General features: G+C 42.3%; 2 protein-coding genes and 1 long non-coding RNA gene across 4 annotated transcripts; 2 read left to right on the top strand and 1 right to left on the bottom strand.

Annotated features, from left to right (window-relative positions):
* Window positions 1-433: 433 nt before the first annotated feature.
* On the bottom strand, window positions 434-3,809 carry LOC119743521. The gene is made up of 2 exons (XM_038219943.1): window positions 3,670-3,809; window positions 434-1,960 (listed from the first exon to the last, which is right to left on the bottom strand). The coding sequence occupies exons 1-2, from the start codon at window positions 3,770-3,772 to the stop codon at window positions 618-620; spliced, it is 1,446 nt and encodes a 481-aa protein (XP_038075871.1). The 5' UTR covers window positions 3,773-3,809; the 3' UTR covers window positions 434-617.
* Window positions 3,810-4,026: 217 nt separating this feature from the next.
* Window positions 4,027-9,310, top strand: LOC119743522. Its single transcript, XR_005273045.1, has 3 exons — window positions 4,027-4,163; window positions 4,331-4,333; window positions 9,262-9,310. It is a non-coding gene; the product is annotated as an uncharacterized LOC119743522 (long non-coding RNA).
* Window positions 9,311-9,522: 212 nt separating this feature from the next.
* Window positions 9,523-17,180, top strand: LOC119743520. Of its 2 annotated transcripts, XM_038219942.1 has the most exons (3): window positions 9,523-9,640; window positions 13,414-13,710; window positions 16,309-17,180. In XM_038219942.1, exons 2-3 carry the CDS (start codon window positions 13,431-13,433, stop codon window positions 16,692-16,694), a joined length of 666 nt encoding a protein of 221 aa, XP_038075870.1. In that variant the 5' UTR covers window positions 9,523-9,640; window positions 13,414-13,430; the 3' UTR covers window positions 16,695-17,180. The 2 variants fall into 2 exon arrangements, 1 of the variants encoding a protein (XP_038075870.1); XR_005273044.1 differs by lacking the exons at window positions 9,523-9,640; window positions 13,414-13,710 and adding an exon at window positions 14,428-14,593.
* Window positions 17,181-24,869: the final 7,689 nt, after the last annotated feature.

The following is a 24,869-nucleotide window of genomic DNA, read 5'->3' as shown; positions in this document are numbered from 1 at the left end:
CAAGTAGAGCTCGTTAGTACTTGGTAGAAATGTGCATTCTAAACATCAAAACATAACATGATTGTGACAAGACAACAGGCATTTGCAGAGGCTGGATACATCATACAATAGAAGCATACATAAAATGTGACACAACAAAGGCTTGACAATTATCACATCTTTTGCCTGAAGTTGCACACCTTTAGTGTAGAATCTCTGCTTTTAGTTAAAGATATTTTTTGTAGAATCCTGCACAAACCCATACTCCAAAGGGGGTCCGCTCATAAGTCCGACCCCTCATAGGTCCGACGCCTCGTAAGTCCGACAAACTCGCATCCCCCAACCAAATAAAGGCCCATCAAGTCTGATGTCTCATAGGTCCGATGCCTCATAAGTCCGACGCCTCATAGCTCCGACGCCTCATAACTCCGACACCTCATAGGTCCAACGCCTCGTACGCTTCGTTTTTCCGACGTCGGACTTACGAGGCGTCGGACTTATGAGGCGTCGGACTTATGATACGGCCCCATCCAAAGGATCCTGTGATTTATATTAATTCATCCCTGGGGGAGAACAAAGCATTTTGTTATCTCTTCCAGCATAAGTTTTAGGTAGCTCATATCATGTCATGTCTGATATCACGTGAAGAGAACTTCATCCATCTCCACTGGAGAGTAACGAATCTTATCTCCAAAATGATTGGGAGGTTTTAATCTAGGCCCCGCAGAGCACTTGGTGAAGAATATAACGGCAAAAACAAACAAGGACAAGATACCCAGAGCACCCAGAGACAGGAAAAATACAGCTACAGGGGGCACGGCGAGAGCATGGATTGGAGATGGATGAAGACTCTCGACTTCCAGGAGCTGGAAATCCCACAAGTCATTCAGGGCTCCGACTGATCCGTTCCTGGCGAGCCCTCCAAATAGGTAATAGGTGTTGTTCCTGGACCAGCTGGCGCAGTAAGCACGCGGTGGGGGCTGGCTGTGGGTGTCCTGCGACCACTCAAGGACATCCTCGCTTTGTGGGTTGTGGGTTTGGAAGCTGATCCATCTCATAAGTCTCAGGTCCAACATCCACAAATTGGATCGGGTTTGGGAGGTCTCCTCGCAGGTGCTGTCAGTCCCATTGCTGCTGTCCAACAACCAGAGGTTGCCGCTGGCATCAGGCCAGAAAGCAGCACTGGCGAGACAGCTGGGTTGCTCAACAACCCCAGCCGACTCACTGTCAGCTTTGGCATCCGTGCTTATATGCTCCCACTCGTTCGATAAACTGGAGTACCTCCACAGATCGCACTTGTTCTTGACCTCGCTAGTTTTGCCCTGGCACGACTTGCTGGCCAGAGGGGGATTCCTTCCTAAAATATAAAAGTGACTGTTCTTCACCACCCAGGCTGCGGTTTTCCAACGTCCAAGGTCTCTGAACTCCTCGGGGCTCCCTCTGTTGCCCGTATCACCACCGACTTCCGTCCAATCGAAGCTTTGAAAAGAAAACTTCCACATTGTCTGTGGAGCATTAGGGTCGGAGCTCGTGACTCCGTAAATCCACAAGGCATCATGGGTGCACCAGTGCACCATGTTGGCTCTTACACCAGGCTGCGAGCTGTCTGACAATAGCATCCACGACTGGTTGTGCAAATGGTAGAGCCAGGTGTCGCTTAGGAGATTTTCCGTTGACTGAGCTCCTCCGTAGACGACAACTGATGAGTTTGTGACCCCGCACACTGCTGCGCCGTAGCGAGGTTTGGGCCAGCTTTGCTCTTTCCCTCGTTGGATGTTTGTCCATTCCTGTGATGGCATGTCATACAGCCAGAGATCGTTGAGTGCCATTCCGCTGCCCTCCCTCCCACCGTACATCCAGACAACTCCGGCAGTTGGAGGCGTCCATATCCCACTCTCGGCCCTGCAGCCTGGGTACTGGCTACCAGCTGTTAGTGTGCTGGGCTGGTTGACAAGTGTTGTGCCATCCAACCAGGTCCACACTGAAAAACACAGAACCACCACAAAAGATTACAGTTACATGTACAACAAAATTGCACTTGAAATCAAAATGAATTTCAAAAACAAGGGAAGATAAAGACAAAACACAGTACCTGGCTTCCACAGAAATTGTGGCATGGATATTGGAGAACTGAGAAAATGTTATAATCGTGTACCTTAATTATCAATGAAATTCATTTACATGTAGTTCTGATGGTGTGTTCTGATTCATGTGTGATATTTGAAATATCTTATTTACCCGTCACATATTGCAAAGATTTCTTTAATTTAATAAACTAAACTGAATTCAAATCATGTACATGCGACTACAATTATCAGATTTTTATCACTAATAATACATGTAGCAATCAATTAAATTTGCTGGTACAACAGTTTATTCTGGTTATCATGTATGATATTATTTGCATCTGGTTGATGTAAATTTTAACCTTGGGTTCTGCCATTCATCGATGCAATATTAAGCCCTGTTATACCGGAGCTCAGGGCAGTCCTGTGACCTGTGAATGAGAATCTTTTTTTGTGTGTGCAAACTCTTGACATCACTGAGTATACATGTATGGTCACCGAGTCTACGGTTATAAATACAAATTACATCAGTGGCAGGAGAAACCAATTTCAAAATTCTATTTTCTTCTTGTGCGTGCATACAATGTACATGTAATGTAGTTTTTTTTAATCATGATTTCCTTATGTACATGTGTAAGCCCTTCGTATAGGCCTATTGCATATGATTTTGAAGTTGTATATGCACAGTGCCAGCATAGTGTACACTTTTTGTGGACATGAACAGGTTAGCAATCATCCTGTTCTGACTTATGTACATGTAATTCATCTTTACTTGATGTGCACATGTACAGCATGTACATTATACATGTACACTTTTTGTATTTACACGTAAGCCATGGCTGGAAAAGTCATCTATAGACTCTGACTATATTTTTGGGGGGTTAAATAAAACACAGAGATCGAAATTTGTTCAGGAAAAAAAAAAGAATTATGTGGGTTTTTGGACAGTACATTAAAGGTAGAGTCCATCATTTGTAATTTGTGCATTTTGTTCGTTTGAAGCAACAAAAGAGTTCAAAATCTAATGAAGGATACTGAGCAACTAACCTGATGAAGTTTCAGCTAAGCTTCAGCTGTACATTCTGAGAAAAACAGCATTCTAAGATCTCAATTTCAAATCAAAAATTGCTGAATCATGTTTTTGAATTGTTTTGAATTGCAACTATACGCGACGTCGCGCACTGATCCGACGAATTATAACAACCGCGCGCGCGTGTGTGTCGTTCGAATACTTGTGCACGCTGCGCTGAATAACAAAACGAACTACTAATTTAAATTTTCCTACGGTGCTTCTTAAGAATCACCGTTGGAAATGCCTTCTTTCGTTGATTACTTCAAAATGACAGCTTCCCAGAAAGAATAATTTCACAGGGAGTTTAGTCTCCTTACTATCTTTCAACCAAGTTAGTTTTTCAACAATAATTACGCCAGTTACTTTTCGGATGGCTGCAAATGATGGACTCTACCTTTAATTGTACTGGTACGTATAACGTAGTGGCGGTAAATGAGAACCACCAAGTTCTAATTGATAAAATATACTGTACGTGTACATGTATGTAAACAAAGTGTGATGCCAATTTACGTCTTGGATCTATTTTGAATGACATCGTTGTTTTTTACATACCTGGTATGCTCTTCTCATTAGCAGACACCGCCAACACAAACCAGAGACAAATAGGCAGGACTACGGCTATCCGGGCTACCACCAACCATGCCAACGATGCCATGCTGAAAGGAGGACATCACACCGACGCTACAGAGTAGCAGCTTGCTTCCATGGACGTCACTGTCAGTTCATGTGGATTGCGTGCTCGTTATGAGCTGGCTCATTCATTGAATCATCCGCAATCAGTTACACCTTATAACTAATTACTGCACCAATGCGGGCATGTGCGTCACACCATGCATCCTCATTAATTCATTCCTCTCAACACCATGTTCAGGAATTCGTACCAGCAGAAAGTGGCTATCATGCCTTCATGCCAATGTAGAGGATGCATGGAGCTGGACACATCCACATCATTTCCATTCCATCTGACTGCCCTCATGAATGTCTCAAATAGGAGTTTGTTACCCCTCCTGACTTCTTTGTGAAATCGTGACGAGGTGTATCACACTGTTGACAGATGAAAACAGAAAAAAGACAGCAGTCAGGGTTGCATTTCTGACAAAAATGAAATCATAAAATGTTGAGGTATTTCAGGCAATCTGCCCACTTTCTCTGCAATTTTTGTCTCTCAAACGAGTTTTGCCCTTGACCCTCAATCCAGGGCACTTATTGCCAGGGCGTTTTCCCCCAAATTCATCCACTGTGCAGGAACGACAAAATCTTTTGCTGGGTCAACTGAGCAGTCATTCATATTTGACGAAAAATCCAAGTACAAAAATCACCTGTGGCTCTTTACTTTTTCACAACTAAGAATTTTGTTACGGGTCAGCAGTTCTTAAGAAAATGGATACCCAACTGCTTTGTGCACACTCATGCACATTGTACTGTAGTAACCAACACCAAGATCACACTCTACTGATGTATGTGTAAGTATTGTACATATGTACGGCAGAAATATAAAGTTTTTATGTTTGTGAGTGAACAGTGTGAGACTTTGCACAGTTGTACTTGTACGTACATTGTACATGTACATTTGATATACATGTATGTGTACATTTGTATGTACATGTGGGCTCAACAATATTCACTTCATTAAGGGAATAAATATGTGCTTTGCCAGTTTTAAACAAGTACATTTAAAACCAGCTACATGTACAGGGGCCTGGACACTGATCTGCAAACAGGCCCACCCCCAGCCGATTTTAAACGTACATGTACATGTACTTGTTTAATACTGCATGGGCAAGTATGATTTATTCCCATTCATAAAAACCCCTCAGTCAAAAATTCACAATTTGACCTCATGTTTTGTGAAACACCCCTCTTGCCATGTGCCTCACGCTTGTACATGTAACGTGTCAAAATCTCATTAAATTATGGACATTTGCGCATGCATGGCGCATGTACTGCGCGATGCTGAGCGGAACACACTGGTGTAGGAATAAAGTGTTTAACAGTTGGTGTTTTATCAACTGTTTAAAACCACCCACGTGACGGTCTCTTGACCAATAGGAATGGGTAAACTCATGTGTCTAAGGTATTTGATAACACTAAACAGATTTTACCTTCATGTTTATCAATGGTAATTACACACAAAAGGTGGGAACTGAACATGCAAAATTTCACATCATTGAAAATAATATACTGTTAACAATGTATTCAGTACAAATACAATGTACAATTTTTCCTGCACGTGTATATCATACTATTATTACGTACATGTGCATATGTACAATGTACACTGTACATGTATTCATGGTATGCATGTACATGCACACATGTTGGAAGGTTGATTTGGCCATGATATCATAACAAACTGAGTGCAAAGGTTACAAATTGTGTTTATTTTAATATTTTTTCCCTCATGCAGTGCTCTGTAAAAAAAGACAACGGCCGACTAGCATTTTGCCTCTTGAAATTCAAGAATTTTATTGCTTGAAGTTCAACAATTTTTACATCAATTGTTGGATAATACAAACTCTGTTCATTTACAAATTTTAGTTATCATAGTGAGCATAATACAGCCTGAGTCCGGACTGTGCATGTGCATACCGTGTATTTATGTGCACAATAAATGGGGCCGCGGTGCTCCTAACTCAAAGTTCTGATATGACAAACATTTTTGGCTAGATCCAGCAGAGTTTGCATTAACAGGAGTCAACTGTGCAAACAAATCTTAACCAGTGAATCTAAAAGCCGGCTCTGAGGTAGGTACACATGTGTTTAAGATCATGACAGTAGGTTATTTGACCTCTGACAAAACTTCAGTATCAGTTCTCAACATTTTGCACAAGTGAGAAATGAAGAGATTGTCCCTCCCTTGTCTTCATGGAACATGTACCCAAAAATGTAGAATTTTTCAGTCGTTTATTTTTTATGCAATTCCCAGGTTTGTTTGCACAAGTTTGCGTATGTAAATTCAAACACAAAATTACACACAAAAAATTGATGTTTGAAAAGTGCCGAACTTCTTTTTTATAGCTATAACTAGAGGTTGAGTCAATCTGCTTCTAAAGCATAAATAAACTACAAGAAAAAATGTTGCAACCTGACGCATATTCTGGTGTTTCAAAGGCAACAGTGACGCGGGTTCGAGCCCGCCAGCGGACACTTGTGGTCTTAAGCAAGGCACTTAACCATTATTGCTTCGTTCTTCGGATGAGATGCAAAGCCGTAGGTCCCGTGTGTTGTATAATGCACGTAAAAGAACCCAGTAAACACTTATCGCTAAGAGTAAGAAAAGGGGTTTGCCCCGGTGTTTCTGGCCTCCTGTATAAACTCCCACATGGAGTATTTAGGAGAAAAACCAACCAAAAACCAAGAACCAACAACTTGGCGATCGTGTAGTGTAGGGCCCCTGTTTTGTTTTGATCAAATTAGAGTCAAAGATGTTTTTTATTGCTCAAAAATCACCTTTACAATCAAAAGCAGACTTTTCTCAATTCTAATGACACCCGTTTTGCTAGCCCCATTTGTGTGGCCTCCGTATTGCTGTGCTGTACGTTAGGCCACACACCTGGTTTCCAAACCTACTGAGGAGTTTAGACTTTAGTCCCAAACTGGCGCATATGGACTCCAGAAAGATGTCTGAATTTCTCAAAAAAATTTGAAGAAATATCACCTAATCTACCCCGGGGGCAAAAGATAAGAAATCATAGAATACAACCATATCAGTGGTATGTAAAAAAAAAATGCCAAAAAAGGGTGCGCCAGTGTTTGGAATAAACTCCTCAGTAGGTTGGAAAACCAGGCGTGTGGCCAAACGTACAGCGCAGCAAAATGGAGGCCACACAAGTGGGGCTACCGTTTTGCAATTTTGAACAGTTTCTTGGGGTAGAAATCACGATTTTCCTGCGCGGTTAGTGCCTTGCGATTCAGCGCACAGTGCTAGTCCGAAAATTTGGAACTCTCAATACTGTGTATGAGAGTCCCAAAACTTAAGGTATCCATATCGAATACAGGTCAGCTCGTACGCGGGCCAACTCGTACGCGTGATAACTCGTACGCGGACCTACTCGTACGCGAGCCAACTCGTACGCGTGAGTATAGACTAGACTGAAACCGTTGGTTCGGGCGTGTAGGAAAGTAGGGTCGGTCAGTTGTCCGGCACATTCTTTTTTTCTTAAGTTAAGGGGATAATTTTGTGTTACTGAGTGGTCCCAATTAGTTCAGTTTTAAATCAGCTTTTTTTGCTCATAACAAAAAAATTATGATTTGTTTTCCCGGACAACTCGCACACTGTCGATGTCTGATCCTGGCTCACACCGTACGCTATACGACAAGATATTGCCACGTAGTGAGAATTTAAATCGTATAATGTCCGCTGCATTTGTAGACTTCCAACAATACATTGCTATAGTGGCCCCGCGCTATGTGTAAATCAAATCGTTGTACGTCTTGACAAATTCTCCACACTAGCTGCGTGGTTGGAAGCGCATGCCGCAGCACTGCACTACACATCGGTCGCAAAAAAATGGATCATGTTTTTTTGTATCATTGAAACTTTTGAACTTGACATCGTTGCATTTATGGAATTTAACTGTTGAAAATACATATGGCTACAATCATAGTTATTCAGTCATACAATCGTACTGTGTTCTGTGATAAATCGATAACTTTGGCGTGTGTTTTGGGGTAAACTTTTGGCGATCGTAAACATCGTTCAATTTAAATTTGCTTATTTCGGTCCGCGTACGAGTTGCCTGGCGTACGAGTTGGTTCGCGTACGAGTTGGTCCACGTACGAGTTGTCTTGCGTACGAGTTGGCTGGCGTACGAGTTGTCTCGCGTACGAGTTGACCTTCCTCCATATCGTGCAAAAGTTTGTGCTGCATAATAAAACCAGTGTGAATCAAATTTGCAAGCTTCTTACTCACTACAGTGTCTTCAATAATCCCTGAAACTTTTGCCTCGCAAAGTTGCTGTTGTGAGCATTGCATCACCAAAAATTCAGCTTTTAAATCTAATTTTACAGAGAGTTATCGAAATCCAAACGTGAGACATCATGTTGATGTGTACTGCAATGCATTGTGCAAAAAGACTCCTCAGCTATAACATTTTCATCGTGTAGATAAAACAGCGCCCTCTTGTTGATCTGAGTAAATGCCAAATGTTTCATTTTTTAACAGAGGGCGCTATGTTCATTTGGCCATCGATTAAAAACAAGTAAGCTGCAAGGTTCTTCTTACACCTACCCAGAATACATTGGGAATCACACACACATTTCCAGAGCATGGAGATTGACGTGGATGGTGTTTGAACTGCCAAAAACTTGCCTTAAAATTGGATTTAAGGTATCAAATTTCGCAGGTGACATGCTTGCAACTATATATCATTTTGATGTATGTGTTGTGTGGGCATTAATTAGCCTGATGGTGAGTAAAAAATGTCAGTAGTAATTTTGCACGTTTTTATGCACTCATCACCTGCTCATGGTCCCAGTCTGGCACAGTGCATGCTCACAGTACATCGCACGGTGTTTCGCCATCTCCAATATTTTCAGGTTGCGTGTTGTCACCGCGCTGTCATCGTCATTGTACCCCCTAATTTTCCACAAAAATCAAAATCCTGCCCTCTATCTATGATATATCCTCGACCCTCCATTATCTGTGCAGGTAACGCTTGCTTACGCGTGCGCGTTGTCACACACAAATTGAAGGTAAATGCGTAGGAAAAGGACTGCGTAGCTTTAGGGGGTCTGACGTCGTGACGATACCTGTTTATTGAGAATGTCACCAACTAGTTTGGTCGGTCTAGTAATAATTTTAAGTAGATTTTGTTCCCTTATAGGAACCGGGCCCTGCACTACACAATCGCCAAGAAGTGGAACTCAAATGTTTCTTAGTCCCAGATTCATGTCTTAATAATTTTTTGCAATGACTGACCTAATAAGTACTTAAGGTCAGTCATTGCAAAAAATGATTAAGACATGAATCTTGGACTGAGAAACATTTCCAATTTTGTTAGGAAATAGGCCTACTTAGAAAATGTTCTTGACTCTCCCATCGACTTTGTACACAACCGCTGAAGTAGCGTCAGGTTGGAACTTTTTTTCCTAAAAAGGAATGTTGTCAATACAATGTCAATTGTCGACTTACCTGGCTCCGAGTCCGAGCTCCAACCTCCAATTCGTTGGAATACACACTGTACGTACGGACGAACCCGTACATCGACGTGTACGTGTATGATATCGTACGTGAGATGCCATCACTGATCTCTATATGTCATGCATGTGGGGAAAAAAGAAAAAAACATGCAGCTTAGTTAGGGCGCCCTCTCACATCCTTCGTTCTGAGATAAACAAAACAAGATGAGCACAGCTAGCTGGGCTCATAATAATAATCGTGAATTCATGCAAACTGAAAATGGGCAGGGCCAGGGCCGCATCCCGCGTACGAGCAACATGGCCGGCCGATGTCGTTATTCATCTCCGCCTCACTGTTTGAATTAAAACAAATTGAAGAGAGACCGTCGATAAAAGGCCTTCGGTAACGTGTTTTTCCCATTTTGGTTGTACATGGTTGTCATAATTTTTGTATCCATCACTGATTGCTCACAGCACTGTATTATTTTCTTGTTTCACAAATTTCACATTATTAATATAATAAGAAACGAGTGTTGCATATGACTGTGTTGTATTTACATTTTATTTAATAACGATTTACGAAAAACTGTCATAATGTTTCGATTTGGTAATTACTTATAATATAGTTATAGGCCTAATAATTTCACAGGTAGGCCTATTGTTTATTGAACTTGCTTCTTGTTTTTTACAATTTGAATAAAGACAGTAAATGCATGATCAAAAAAATAAGTCACGTAAATACACCCCCTCCCCCAAGCCGAGGTCCGTGGTCCCAGGATATCCCCCCCCCATTTTAAAACCTTGAATTGCACATAAACAGTAATTTTAGTTGCCTGCAGTGCACTCCCACCCTTGAAAAATCATGGTGCATCCTAAGAGAGGCCGCTACAGTTAAACACAGTTAGCCCGCTGCAGCGAGCTGATATTTGTATATCATACTCTTTGCTTTTGTAGCGTATGTTTCATTTAGTCTGTGGGTGACATTTCCCCCTCAATCACGGTTTCATTTGTATTGCAAGTCTTCCTTTCCTGGTTTTTTTTCGTTTAAAAAATGTTATTGAGATGTATTAATAATGGGTGAGTAAAAAACAAACGAAACCCAAATATCGGGACCATTGTTTTAGTGAAGTTCTGCATGTAGCGCTTTCAAACTCACAAAAAAGGTGTGCGTTCTTTCACTTTCAGCAAAACGATAACAATTCACACACATCCCTTTCGTTTTGCTGAAAGAAACTGAACTTTTTGTAATCCGTGGACAGAACCTTAAAACGGTGGTTGTGTTTAAAATTCTGTAACTTAACAAGTACGTGAGTGATTTGAATGGTTTTTGTACTAAAAGAAAGCTTATGAATTGGGCTTTCATATCCTAGAGATTGCAAGCGCTACATGCAGAACTTCACTAAAACAATGATCCCAAAATTTGGGTTTCGTTTTTTTACTCACCCTGTATTACGTAGTCGGAAACACACAAACTGTAAAATAATATACGCCTTACTTAAAATTCAGACTTATCGTTTATTATTTTTTTGTTCTACGAAAGATGTAATTATTACTGCTGATGACGGGCCTATACAAAGTCATGGATGTCACCATGGAAACTTACGCTCATTCCCGTTGGGATGATACCTGCATTGTTGACCAACGGAACATCGCGCCATCCGATCACAAGAAAAGTGGAGTGTCATGGCCTAGCGGTTAAGAGCACCGGACTCTGTGTTCTGGTGTTTCAGAGGCAACAGTGACGTGGGTTCGAGCCCAGGCGCGGATACTTGTGCCCTTAAGCAAGGCACTTAACCATTCTTGCTTCGTCCTTCGGATGGGACGCAAAGCCGTAGGTCCCGTGTGTTGTTTATTGGCCTAACGCACGTAAAAGAACCCAGTAACGCTTATCGCTATGAGAAGGGGTTCGCCCCGGCCGTGTTTCTGGCAGGAAGGATATATATATACCCTGCCCGTGTGACCTCTGAGAAGGGGTGTTGGTGCAGTATTTATCAAGACAAAAAAGACCAGACAAAAAAGAAAAATCATACCGAAACAGAAAAATTACCGAATGAAGAAAATAACCAAAAGACCGATGAAGCTTATAGTATATGACGTTTAAGCTGTGCACGTTGGAGTAGTGCAGTGGGGCATCAAGGTGCGCGTGATTTAAACGTCGTGGACTAGGTTGAGGATCAGACCAGTGGCGTTACCAAAAAAAAATTGCGGGGTACTGTACTAGTGTGAGTACCCGTCGGACTCGTCTGGTTCGGCACAGTAAGGACCTACTGCGCACTGCAGAATGTATTGCCAGTGCCAGCACCACGTACGGGGCCATGCACAGGGAAACTGCCCAACCAGTCAATCTATAAAAAAAGGGATCGATCACTTTTAAGTAATTATCGCATATCCCTCACCTGCACCGTGTGCAAACTAGCACACTCATTTCACAGTAACGTCATGAGACATCTAAAAAAAACATTCCCTACTTTGTGATCGACAACGGGCTTTAGAAGTGGGAGGTATTGTGAAACTCTGGTTTGCTGAACGACCTTTAATTGCGAAGATCCTCGATAATTGTGGCCGAGCTGATCTCTGTATTATGGATTTTTAGCAAGGCACGTGACTGGTGCCACACCAACGCCTCCCACAAAGACTGACCATCTTGTATTGGCGTCAGAGGAAGTCATGGATCAGGACTTCCTAACCACTCGTCAGCAAAGAGTCGTCGTTGATGGACAATCATCCTCCTGTTGAGTCCCCTGTAATATCTGGCGTCCCACATATTCTTGACATGTAACGATCTACCGGACTGCATTAAGCCAGACGTTAGATTATTTGCAGATGACCTGATTCTGTATATATAGTCACCCATTGAATCTCCAGAAGACTGTAACATACTCCAGAGGGACATCAGTTCTCTTTGTAAGTGGGAAAAAAACTGGCAGATGAAATTTAATACATCAAAATGTTTCATCATGCTCGACACTGATCATCAAAAAGATCCAGCTCAACAGCACACTATGGGAAATTCCATTCTAGAGAAAGTTGATCATCATCCCTATACCGTGGAGTTGAACTGTCCTGGAGTAAACACATCACCCAAAGTGTCAACAAAGCAAACAGCATCTTATGATTCTTAAAGCGGAACCTCTGGAATTGCTCATCTCTAACACCAATGACATCGCCTATAAAAACTTCTCAGACCAAGACTTGAATATTGCGGTCCACTTTGGACCCTCACCAGAAAGTCTATATGGAAAATCTGGAAAAAGTTCAAAGGAGGGCGGGAAGGTTCGTCAAGAATAACTACTGGCGTGAAAGCAGCGTCACCGACATGCTTCACGACCTGAACTGGGAATCACTATAGATATAAGGGAAAAGGCTCGGCTTAACATCTACAAGGAGACTCATCACATCATCTCAACAAGAATAACCGTTTGAAAACCAAGAACTCGTCAGACACACGAATTCATTTATGTAGTCATCCGGTCAAACAAAGACTGCCATAGATATTCACTGTATCCAAGAACTATTCCAGTTTGGAATGCACTCTTGCCTAGAAGCATAAAGGATGATGTGATCAACGGGTAGTTGAAAAATTAGAATTTATTGATGCGATGCATGATGGACTGTACGTTGATAGCCACCTGAGGCGTTTTGTGCAGTACCACTACCAGACAAGACAAGACCAACTTGACCGTTTGAGTGGAGGAGCAAGGTCAGCCTCTCGGTAAAAACTCCGATTCTACCGTACGTGCCTGCCGCCTATATGGGGTGCGCTCGCTGCCTCTCGGCTCTTTATTTCTGGCTCCGAGAGCTGGACGTTACGTAACAACAGCGTATTCAGGCAATGTCTTCGTTGCACCGTCAACCCCCAAAATGGTCAACCCCCAAAATGGGTTATGTAATTATGTTGTCTCAGAAACCTCTCAGAGACGGCCTGAAGTTCCTCTAAACTCCAGCCCAAGTTTCATCACAGTCTTTCTCGGCTTACCTAGCAAAAGCATGCAGGTTGTTACTGTCGACTGTCCAGTTGTCTCAAGCGATTCTGTCCCTTGCCTCTGATCAGAGATGTTACACGGAGGTACAGCCCGTCGTGACGAAGTCCCAAACCGGGGGGAGCCTACAGCTAATTAATTTAAAAATGTGTGCATTTTTAGATTCATACAGCAATTTTCTTATCCCTAAAATTAGGTCCCAGGCGGAATAGCATGTCGTACCTGGGGCCACCGCCAGCACAACACGTCATCCTACTGGACAAGATCAGCCGCGCTTTGATAGCCGAAGACATCCCGAGGTTCAAGAACAGGTGCCTTGCTGAAGGGGTGCGGCCGGGCGAAGTGGAGAGGCACAGTGTTCTAGAATTGCTTCAGTTGTTGGACCGACGACGGGTCATTGCTCCAGGGAAGTATGACAAACTTGTGCAGGTACTGACTGACATCGGCAGGGGTGATTTGGTTCAAGAATTCTTCCCCCTGAAAAGAGGACAAGGTATGGCAATTTTAAAAAAATATATATGACATATATTAATATTGTAATTTTTTGTAAATGGACGCGCGGCAACTGGGCAGTGGCGTATCCCCTCTGGCGATTCCCCCCCCAAAAAAAAAACATTACAATGCGCCCCCACTTGGAAGATAAAGCGCTCCCCCCCCCCCCTCCCCCCGCTTTTGGATTTAGCTCCATGATTTTACAGAGGCCAAGTGTCCGGAGAAAAAAACATGTCTACATGTCTACATTTCGGTGTGGATGTGCGGTTGCCCCCCCCCCCCCCCCGACATTAAAAGCTGGATAGCCTACTGCATCTGTGTAACACAAAGTAAAAAAACAGCCCCCCCCCCCCCAAAAAAAATCAAAGAGGCTTAACACTATTATTCTTATTGTTCATTATTTGAATAGTACAGGCCTATAAGGTGGAAACACTGGGGAAAACGAACACTTTGATCGGAATTTTATTCGGGAAAACAAAAATACCATTTGCAAAAACATAAGTTCCACAGACTTCAATCAAAATTTGTTGTTTTTTTTTTCCTTTTCGGGGGGGGGGGGGAGTACGGCAGGTGTGAATCAATGGAGCGTCAAGTTCATCATCCTCATAATTATTTGGCTACTATGACCGTTATGGGGCTGGGGGGGGGGGGGGGGGGGGGGGGTGCGCACCGGCCGCCGGCGCGGCGATCACGCGGCGGGTGTTGGCGCCCTCAAGAGCTCGAAAGCTGCAAGTGAAGGTGTGGTTCCGGGTTACAAGCATGCAAGCCGACGCCGAAACCGGTGAAACAGGTCCACCCGCCCCGATGATTTTCACATAAATTAACGGCATAGGCCTACTTACTTTCAGTCCTTTCAAGCTGAGTTTCAGTATCTGAAAACCTAGGTAGGTATTTTAAAGACCATAAAGGACTTACAACTGGACCATTTTTGTCATGTTTGTGGAGTCCGTTTTTAATTAGTCCGAGTAACTACAACCATGACAACCTCGTCCCCAGGGTGTCGAGCAGTACGCGCCCACCACTACCTGCTCTCTCACCCTGCTATTGGATCATTTGCATGTGCAAGATTTTTGCACACGTATGCAATTGAGGAACAGTCTGGTGCCTGGATTTTTGTATGCGGTGTCTGGGGTAAAAACAGAGTCAATTCGTAGCAGCGTGAGCACGGCGTGAGTTACGAAAACACGATTTTTGAAATCAAACTGTTACGATCTTATCCAGACAACATGCAGTATCATATTTCATTTTAATATGAGCAAATTGGAAAGGAAATTAGTATTTTTGAGAAGGCGTGGACGAATGATCGCGAAAACACGTACTGCACGTTTTGAATAATAGCACCAAGTACGCGATAAAAATCCATTACTAGCCAATTGCGGTATCCAATCAGGATACAGGAAGAAAGTTTCCTATCAAGGGTTTACTATTGGAAACGCGGTTGGAAATAAAGTAAGCACTGGGGACGAGGTTGGAGTAACTAGGACTCTACGGATCGCTTTTTACCCCTCAGCCGAGAGACTCGAGGGGTATTGTCATCGCCTAGGCGTCCGTCCGTCCGTCCGGATGCCGTGCTGTATGTCCGTCCGTCCGTCCGTCCGGGCAACTTAGTTTCCGGATGATAACTTGAGTTAGAAATGTTGTTTGGGGTTGTAACTTCGGAAGGGGGTTGCCCTTGGGAGGAGGGGATTGGTTTTGAGGTTAAAGGTCAAGGTCACCGTGGTGAGTTAAAGGGAATTGGTTTCCGGATGATAACTTGAGTTAGAAATGAGATTTTGGTGTCTAACTTTGGTAGAGCACTTGTGGAAACGAATCTGGAAATTTCACGAAAAATAGACATCTGACTAGCTGGAGTTACCCAGCCCTAAATTATATCATTGGGTTGTCATTAGGGCTGGAGGACATTTTTCATGTGAACCAGCAGAGTTGGCAGGTCCCCCAAAAAAGTTCGTTCTTGCCGGCTGCGCTGGCTGATGGCGCATGACGTCACGCGGAAGCGGATTACCCGACGACTGTTTCATGCACGATAACCGGCAAACTTTGGTTGCCGTCCAGTATCGCAGCTATGATGCGAGTGATAAACCTCAACAGTCGTCGGGTATTCCGCTTCCGCATTAGTGACGTCATGAGCCATTAGCCAGCGCAGCCGGCTAGAACGAACTGGTAAACGCGCTGTGCACAATTCCAATTGCGGGCCTCGCCATGACCGCACGGTTGTCGGTTTATGCCTCGTTTTTTCACTGCAATTGTAGGCTGAATCTGCATCGTGGATCGTTTTTTTTACCTGCCAACTCTGCTGGTTCACGTGAAAAATGTCCTCCAGCCCTAAATGACAACCCAATGATAAAATTAAGGGCTGGGTAACTCCAGCTAACATCTGACCAATCACACAAGGCCTGAAGACTGGTATCCTGAAATTAATTTACAATTATTTCGTATTTTTACTTCTAGAGTAGAAAAACTGAATGGTTGTGCGCTACAGTCGGTTGAGAGATTGTACAAGAAACAACCGTCGCATTGCAACTTACTCGCAGGAGCGCCAAGATCCATTTGCAAATAAACACAACGTTTGACTGAGGAAACTTTTTTTTTTCTTTCTCAGAAAACCAGTCAACAGCGTCTCCGATATCTTGCCAAAAGGAGACGGATAATCATCCTCCTCATCATCATTGCCGGCATCATTCTGCGACACCCACCATGAATTCCGTCGTAACCGAGAAAGCCCTCTCCTGGCTGGCTTCCAAGATGGGAGCAGACTGGGAACAAATTGGCATCCAGTGCTTGGGCATGTCCAAAAATGACATCTTCCAGTGTAAGGCGGACAATCCCTACACTGTGCAAAACCAGATCTTCAGCTTGTTGAACAAGTGGAGATGTCGCAGCGGCTACAATGTAACCTATGCGCAGCTGTTTGAAATGCTACTTCAGTTCCAGGAGTTTGACAAGAACATTTTGGAAGAAATGCAAACGAAGATACCAACGTTTTGAACCTGTGTGCGATGGTTCCTGGTAAAAAGCATGAACGACATGTACTTATGATGTTCTTGGACTACTGATTTTATTGGAGAAATGCTGAAGAAGAAAAACTGAACTTGTAGAAAAGACTGTATGATTAACAACACCGATTGAAAAGAACATTGAAATTGACGTTTATCCTGCTCAGGATGACATGTATAATATCTGAATCACCTTCCTTTTTAAATCATGATATCATAACTAGAGCAAAACATTTGTGTGAAAAATGCTAGCTGATTAGGCAGTGCAATCTTCACTGTCATTCATTTCAATCATGAATAAGGAATTGCTAAACTAGAAGGAATTTTGAAAAATTCAACAAGTTAAACCAGTTCAAGATTGAGCGATTTCATCCGGTGTTTTGGGGTTGGAATGATTGTATCATACATTACTTTCAACAAAACTGTTATCTCCTTTCTTTATAGACCTCTGACATTATGATGTCTTGATTATACACTATTCAATGTTTCATTGCAGTTGGTTTTAATCCTTAAATGTCTGTTTTCCAGACGAACAAATTTGGGGATCTGGATTCTGAAGCCCCACTGACTCGAGTGTGCCACAATGCTACAAGAAGAATAACTTTTTTTAATTATTAGACTAGGTGATATTTTAAAAAATGTTACACGAAGAGGTATTTTCGAGTAGAAGTTGGTAACATAGCTATTTTACCTAACTTCGGGGTGCTGAATCCAAAATGATGGTTACCAAGCTGTATTTTTAGTGGAAAATGCCTTATTTGCATAAATCTTTAACCCTAACTCCCTAGGCCTTTTTGCTAGGATGTAGCCTCAATCCTGCAAAATCCTCCAATTGGCCTCATGGAAAAATAGCATATAGCCTCAATCCTGCAAATTCCTCCGTTATTTCTTGAATATGGTCCATGGAGGGATGACCACTGCCTGAATCCTGCAAAATCCTCCGGCTATGTCTGTCAATAGGCTGAGGCAGAGGCAGTGACATCCTGGAGCAGTGCGGAGGATGTCAAGTATAATCAAGGACTAAATTTATGCACGGCTGAGCATAAACAACACAAGGTCCGGCCCAAGACCTTGACACAGTGCGTACTCCGAAATCAGCAACGCACTTTTGCCATGTAACCTCAATCCTGCAAATTCCTCCAATTTGCAAAAAGGATTTTGGAGGATTCAGGGCGGTTAGGGTTAATACCCGTTGTTTTATATATTTGTTCCCAAATTTGGGTATATTTTTTATTATTTTATTTTTTGAAAAGTTTATTTCGGTGATTCTACTTATATTTCCTTATTTCAATAACATTTTCTAAAGCATGTACAAGTGACTGAATAATTATGAGGACATATTAACAATCCAAAATGGCTACTATTACACCCTAAAGATGCGCGTATTTACCTTGTCTCCGGATATCAAGTAGTCTTGCCAAACCTCAGTATTGATGAACTTCAAATTCACCATGTTGCTTACTGTCACAGTTACCATTGAAAATCATGTGAACAATGACAACATTGTGATATTTAGCCCAGCAAACAATGGGGAAAAAGCGAGGTGCCCGTAAATTGGGTTAAAAAGTTGTTGAAGGGTTGCCTAACTTGGGAGACTTGAACAAGTTCAAGAATATACCCAAAATTATTGGTAAGGAAACTTTTGATGTTAACATAATCTTTGTAAGCAACTTAACAATAATCTTTTATTTTGGGGGATTTCCTTGAAGTTGTTCAAGTCCCCCACGTTAGGCAACCCTTCGCCTAATTTTTAGCCCAATTTACGGACACCTCATTTCCCCCCTGTTTTCTTTTTTCAGCCTAAATATCGAAATGTTTCATTTTTCACATAATGTCCCATTTATTTTTGGTAGGGTAACTGTGCCAGTGAGTAACTTTGTGAATTTGAAGCTCATCAATACTGACGTTTGGCGAGACAACTTGATGATATCTGAGGAAAAGTAACATGTGTGCAACCTTAGGGTATAATAGTAGCCATTTTGGATTGTGTTTATGTCCTCATAATTATTCAGTCACGTATATGCTTTAGAAAATGTTATTGAAGGAAGGAAGTGTAAGTATAATCCCCAAAATAAACTTTTCAAAAAATGAAATAATAAAGAACATACCCAGATATGGGAACAAAATTACACGACAGGTATTAAAGATTTATGCAAATTAGGCATATTTCCACTAAAAATCCAGCTTGGTAACCATCATTTTCGGATTCATCACCCCGAAATGAGGTAAAATAGCCATGTTACCAACTTCTACTAAAAAAAATGCCTCTTCTTGCCCTTAATAAGCCTTTTTTTTTTAAATATCGCCTAGACTATATCTGTAGAAATATTTGTAGAAATGTTTTCATGTACATGTAATGGTTTGGCAATAATGAGAGACCTCTCTGCCTTTCATTCAACAAAGAATTGCTTAATTTTACTCCTTGAATTTATTATAATACATATCTACTATGTATTATGTATGTATTCTTGTACTTGATAGCTGTAGACCGAAAATGTTACAAAAAAAAAGAAATAGATCATACTGCAGTAGTTTTAGATGAAGGTGGCTGACTGACTGGTTGCCCTGTACTCTTATGCTGAAATAATAAAGAGATAAGATACGATACCAGACCCAAAATAGACCTTGCCATCGAAGTAGTTTTGTTAATCTAGTAGCAATTCTACAGTTACACTTTTGTTGGTCACCCTTTTTTCAACTTAAAAATTGACATATTGGGGAACCAACAACCAAGGGCTGGAAGGCTCAGTTGGTAGGAACCGGAACGGTATTCCGGAGGTCGGAGGTTGAAATCCAGCTCCAGTCAATTTCTTTGTTCAACTTTCATATTGTTTTTTTTACCTCAATTTTCAGTGCTTTTCACTTTTTGTAAAAACTAAACCAATATTAAAGTCCAGCGGATATGTGCTAAAATATTAAATTATAAAGTTTGCGGGTAACACCATGTGGAAATATATCTCTTCTTGGAAGAAGTGTGGCTCTGAAAAGAACCGGTTGGTTGAGTGTGGAACTCGACGTTTCGGACAGTGTGCTCTGTCCGTCCTCAGGTGGTTGAGGGGTTGCTAAAATATTGATGAATTGTGCACTTCTTTACAAAAGCTTGAAACTTTGCACAGATGTTTATTTTTATGAGAAAACATGTTTTAGATCAGAGATTTGATATACCATCTTTTGATCTTGATTTTTTTTCTCATGAATATAAACGTGTGTGAATTTCGTGCTTTTATGAAAGGTTGGCATTTTTTTTTCAAGTTGGGCATAATGACTCTCCACATTTTTGAAATGGCTGCCAGGCCCCTAAAAGGTTGAGTCTGCGAAGGCTTCGCATCTAAAACATTAATTTTGTTTTCATGAATATAAACATCCGTGCAAACTTTCATGCTTTTATGAAAAAAAGGCACAATTTGTTCACATATCCGCTGGACTATGTTTGGGTCACGAGTGACAATCACATGGGCATGAAGAGGAGTAGAGGACACTAGGCTAGCCCTCTGCGTCCAGCAACCGCAAAAAAAAGAGTTCAGCATTGTGTAATCAGACTGACCTTTTCAAATCGAAAGCGTCCTAAAAACAGCCAAACTATGAAACTATGACATGAGTTTATTTATTGATTCCTGGATATCTACCAAAATGAAGAACATTACTTATGGTAATAAATAAAATCACGAACAAAGCAACTTCTCTGAAAAAAAAGAAAAGTAGGCTATCAGCTTCGGTCCAAAATTGGGCCACCGGTATCACAATAATAGTCGAAAGGAACAATGGTCATAGCGATTTTTGGCATGGTATGCACATCTAGAGTTGGGAAATGTGTGATAGCTTTGCAGTGTGAGCGGTGGCAGTTTTTTGGGTGTTATAAAATATCATTTTTTTCCCCAAAATGGCCGCCAATATGCTTGAACCGGATTAATTATATTCGGTAACAAGCATATGTTTTGGCCGCCATTTTTATTTAAAAAAAAAAGCGATAGCACCTAAAAAGCTGCCACCGCTTCAACGCTGTCACATAATTTTCCAACTACGGGGGTGCATTCCTTGCCAAAAATCACAACGGCCATTATTCCCCTAATTTGATACCGGTACCGACCAAACCCCCAGGCTGATGGCCTTAAGGCATTCACTGCACGATGTATTCAAAGTCACGGCGTTTATTTCTAAGGATAGCCTGCTAGGCCGCGCCGTTCTTCATCGTTCAGTGATTTGAATGTTGGTCAAAATAGGCCTTTTCGCCTGCAGGGGGACAATGAAATGGTACCATAATGGTGTCACTCCACGAAAAGGGTATAATGGCGTTTGATTAAAGGATACTTTGGAGAGAATGCGCCCGTTTGGGAATGAAAATGAGTTTTTGCTGTTACCCTGACCTTTGAAATAAGGTAAAACAAGTGAATTTAAGACATGAAATTTTGGCGAAATGTTGCCGCTGCCGCTGACCACGTCCTTCATATAGGGCTTACGGCTACCTGACATTTGGCGTCTTAGCTTGGCTAAGTTAGATATGGAGTTATCCCCTTGCACAGTGCAAGGAGAGGCTCCGTTGGACAAGGGACTAGGCCATAGGCTTGTGCTTTGTGCACTGGTTGTCGGGTGAGGCGAATTTCTGCCGTTATATTCTGGAGAGGCCTCAGTAGGCCTATAGGCTCTTCATTCGGTAAGTATACAGCAATATTTTTTTTTTGGAGGGGGTGAAAAATAAATTGGGGAACCGCCAACTTACAAAACTTCAGTTGACTTAAAAGCGTGCAAAAAACAATATCAATACACGGGTCTGAAGATTATTGTATAAATATCTGAAGTTATACATCCAATAAAAGGCGTCATCATTCGTACCGAATCATCCACTGACCGACTTCATACAGACTTTACATTCTCATGTTATGAGGCCCTGCTATGTGGTAAAACTAAAGGAAGACATACGAAATAGACGTAAGACCACTCATCCATATTTTTACTTACAATAAAGTCGTATGTGAATAATGCTACGTACATTACTTGACGCTGAGTTTTCTTCAACCTAAGCCATCTCACGATGGACGCCATGCATAGGACTAGACTGGCACCAGTCGTACCACCATGCCCTATGACGTCCTATAGCACAGTTACTGCCCAACCAGTCTGTGGACCAATAATTTAAGTTCTTATCTTCGGTTGGGAACAAAATTGTGATGGAATGTCGGTGAGTCTCCCGCGCTGCTGTCATTATATGAGTCGATGGTGAGCTGATAGTTGTCCCCAGAAATGTGACTCTCCGTATTCTCAATCTGCGTAGACTCTGTAGGTGTAGACTCGGATGTCCCAGTCCTCTAAATTCACGCGTAGCTGCCAAGCTTTCTTCTAGAAATTAGATTGTGGAAGATTTCATTTCCGATCCAGAACTCATCTGACAAACCTACCTCGTAGTCAGCCCAGTTGCGGTAGAAAGTAGAGATATAGTGTCGACGTAGCCGTCTTGACGCCTCTGGAGTATTATAACGATCCATCCTCCACTGTTACTAGTCTCCATATCGCAGTGGACTTGGAGGCCACGGCTGAATCTAGCCTCTGGATGGGGGGGGGGGGGCCCTTTTTTCACTGGGGGAACGGCCCCGGACCCCCACTCTTGGTAGGTCCCACAATAGCGTATACCCTTGGAAAAGAAAGTGGAAAAAGGCGCCCCTATTAATGAATGAGGTCTAGCCCCCGGCCCCCATACTAGACACTGGCGGTGCTTTGCCCCCCCCCCCCCACTTTCAAAAGTGTTCCGCTGATAATTCGTTCGCTAATTAATAAATAGTGTTCCGCTGATTCGTTCGCTAATTAATAAATAGTATTTGAAGCTTGTCCACGAAGACGGTTGGCAATGCTGCATGGGAAAGTCGGAGGAAACGTAGCCTTGTTCAATGCGGTCTCTCGGCTTTTTGTCGAAGGGAGATAATCGGGCCCTAGCACCCACAATCAACGCGGTTACGTGCGTGTACCACCGACCCTTGTCCGTGCGTGTACCACCGACCCTTGTCCGTACGAACGGTTCGGTACTAACACAACCAGCAAGCACACACACGTGAGTACGGACTGTACGCATGGTGTAATAAGGCAGTAAATGTAGGCCTACTATGTTCTGCGTGTGGGTGTACGTACGTACGTGTGGGGGATATACGCGCCGCGTGGCCTGTCGTACGCGGACTAGCTCATGCATGTACATGTACTTGTACATGTACATGTACATGTACTGTGTGTGCATGGCTGTTGTACGAGTACGTGTGTGATGTACGTGCGTACGTACATGTACATGTACAAGCATAGCCTTGCTGTATGGTACAAGTTACTTTCTCACTAGAAGCGTACGGGCATCGATATGTGCACGCAATTATGCCTTGCCAAGTTGATTAGGGATTTTGTTATCGGCGATTTTTTTTTATCGGCGAATCGATAAGCCCGCAACGCCTTGGTCAAGGCTAGAGGAAACGTCGAAGTGCGCTAGGTTAAGCCGGTGTCACGGTCTCACTTCTCCGGCGTGCTAGCTTCTCCGGCTGGATTCGGCGGATATTTGAGCACGTTACAGGGCACGTTGCATGAGCACGATACATGCTCAAGTGTCCGCTGTGCTTACTTTTCTTGGGGCTGTTCTCAAGTCCATAAATAACACAGTGAGGAACACCAAATAATGTGTTATATAACACTTCCTGTGGGTCTTGCAACTAGCATTCTGATTTGTGATACCAGCGTCATGTACGTGTGCGTGTTCATTGAGGAATAATTAAGAACGAAATCCTTGGTCTGTGTTCCTTGCTCGTTCGCGGTCCATCACATGTCCAATTTGTCTTTATTTTTGCAACCACGGTTTAAACAAATGTGCATCAAGTCTTTTTGGTTATTGGGAGTTGCGAGCGGGCGCGCCGCGCTACCAAAATTCTGGATTCGACTGGTACCCAGTAACGTGTACATACAATATCTTAAGATCTTACGTGCACCATCCCAAAGAACTCAGCACACAAATAAAGTTGGCAAAAATGTACACTACTGCGCAATTTTGTGCATGCGTGTTGCAGCGAAATTTCCCTCTTGGAGAAGCTAGCACGCCGGAGAAATGAGACCGTGACACCGGGGACTCTATATAAACATGATGACCTAACCTGTGCCAGTACCTGAATACGTACACCCTCGGCCTCGTGCGACGTACGTACCTGTGACGTGAGCGCGCGCGATACCGTTATGTGCTGCACTGAAAACTTTATTTAGTCAATCGCGGTGAAAAATTCGTCAAACAGCGGGAAAAGAATTATAGTAATGCAAACGATAAGTCAAGTGACGATTTATTATCGGGGTATGACCAATCAAAGTCCATGAAATACAAATTATATAAATTGCTGGACAAATTAAAATCAGTGAAAGACTAATTTCAATCAGTGAAAGACTAATTTCAATGACGGACTAATCTACCGAGCGTCAACTGACAAATCTGCTTAGTCATGTAAATCAGATGTATGATTTTTAAGGTTGGGGCAAGTCAGTGCGGACATTGGTTTTTTGTATGGTGAAAAAAGATATTGCTTAAAATTCTTGTGTCTGTTTTCCATATTATATACTATATTTACAGCTTCCAGAGATGCTCAGTTAATCAAAAAATACAGCAATTTCTTTCAAACTTGAACTTTGTGATTGGAGGTTTTAAACCTTTTACATAAGTTCCAAACAAATTTCAGATGGGAATAATTAGTAAAAAGTTCTGTGTGGTGTTTTCATTCAATAGAAGTTGTGTTTTTGCTACTATAGCTTACCTGAAAATTCATCAAACTAAAATGGCAAAAACCAAGCAGTTCAACTTTTATTGTCTGAGATGACATTAGTTTTGGTAGTCAGATATGTTCAGCAAGTTTCATGATAATAAGCTTTTGATGCAAATTAATACCAGGAAATCTGACTGATTCGAGATTTGAACTGGTGACCCCTGGATTGCAAAGTTTGAATCCTGCTTAATAAGTTTGATTCTTCTCTCACTTGTCTAGATACCGAGTACTAATGGCAGCCTTTTCAAATAGTTGACATTTACATGACTAATTAAGTGCCGTGGCATGACTTATTAAATGCCTTGGCATTAGGCCAAAAAAAAAATAAGTCGGTCTCTGGTCAGCGCGCGCGTCGATTTGAATCTTGCGCGTCGATCTTTTTTTTCCCAAAATGTTCCGCG

This window comes from Patiria miniata, unplaced genomic scaffold, assembly GCF_015706575.1.
Source record: "Patiria miniata isolate m_02_andy unplaced genomic scaffold, ASM1570657v1 HiC_scaffold_6, whole genome shotgun sequence".
Lineage (NCBI taxonomy): Eukaryota > Metazoa > Echinodermata > Asteroidea > Valvatida > Asterinidae > Patiria > Patiria miniata.
Note: the sequence above shows the minus strand (reverse complement) of the source record. Positions and strands in the feature narration are given on the sequence as shown.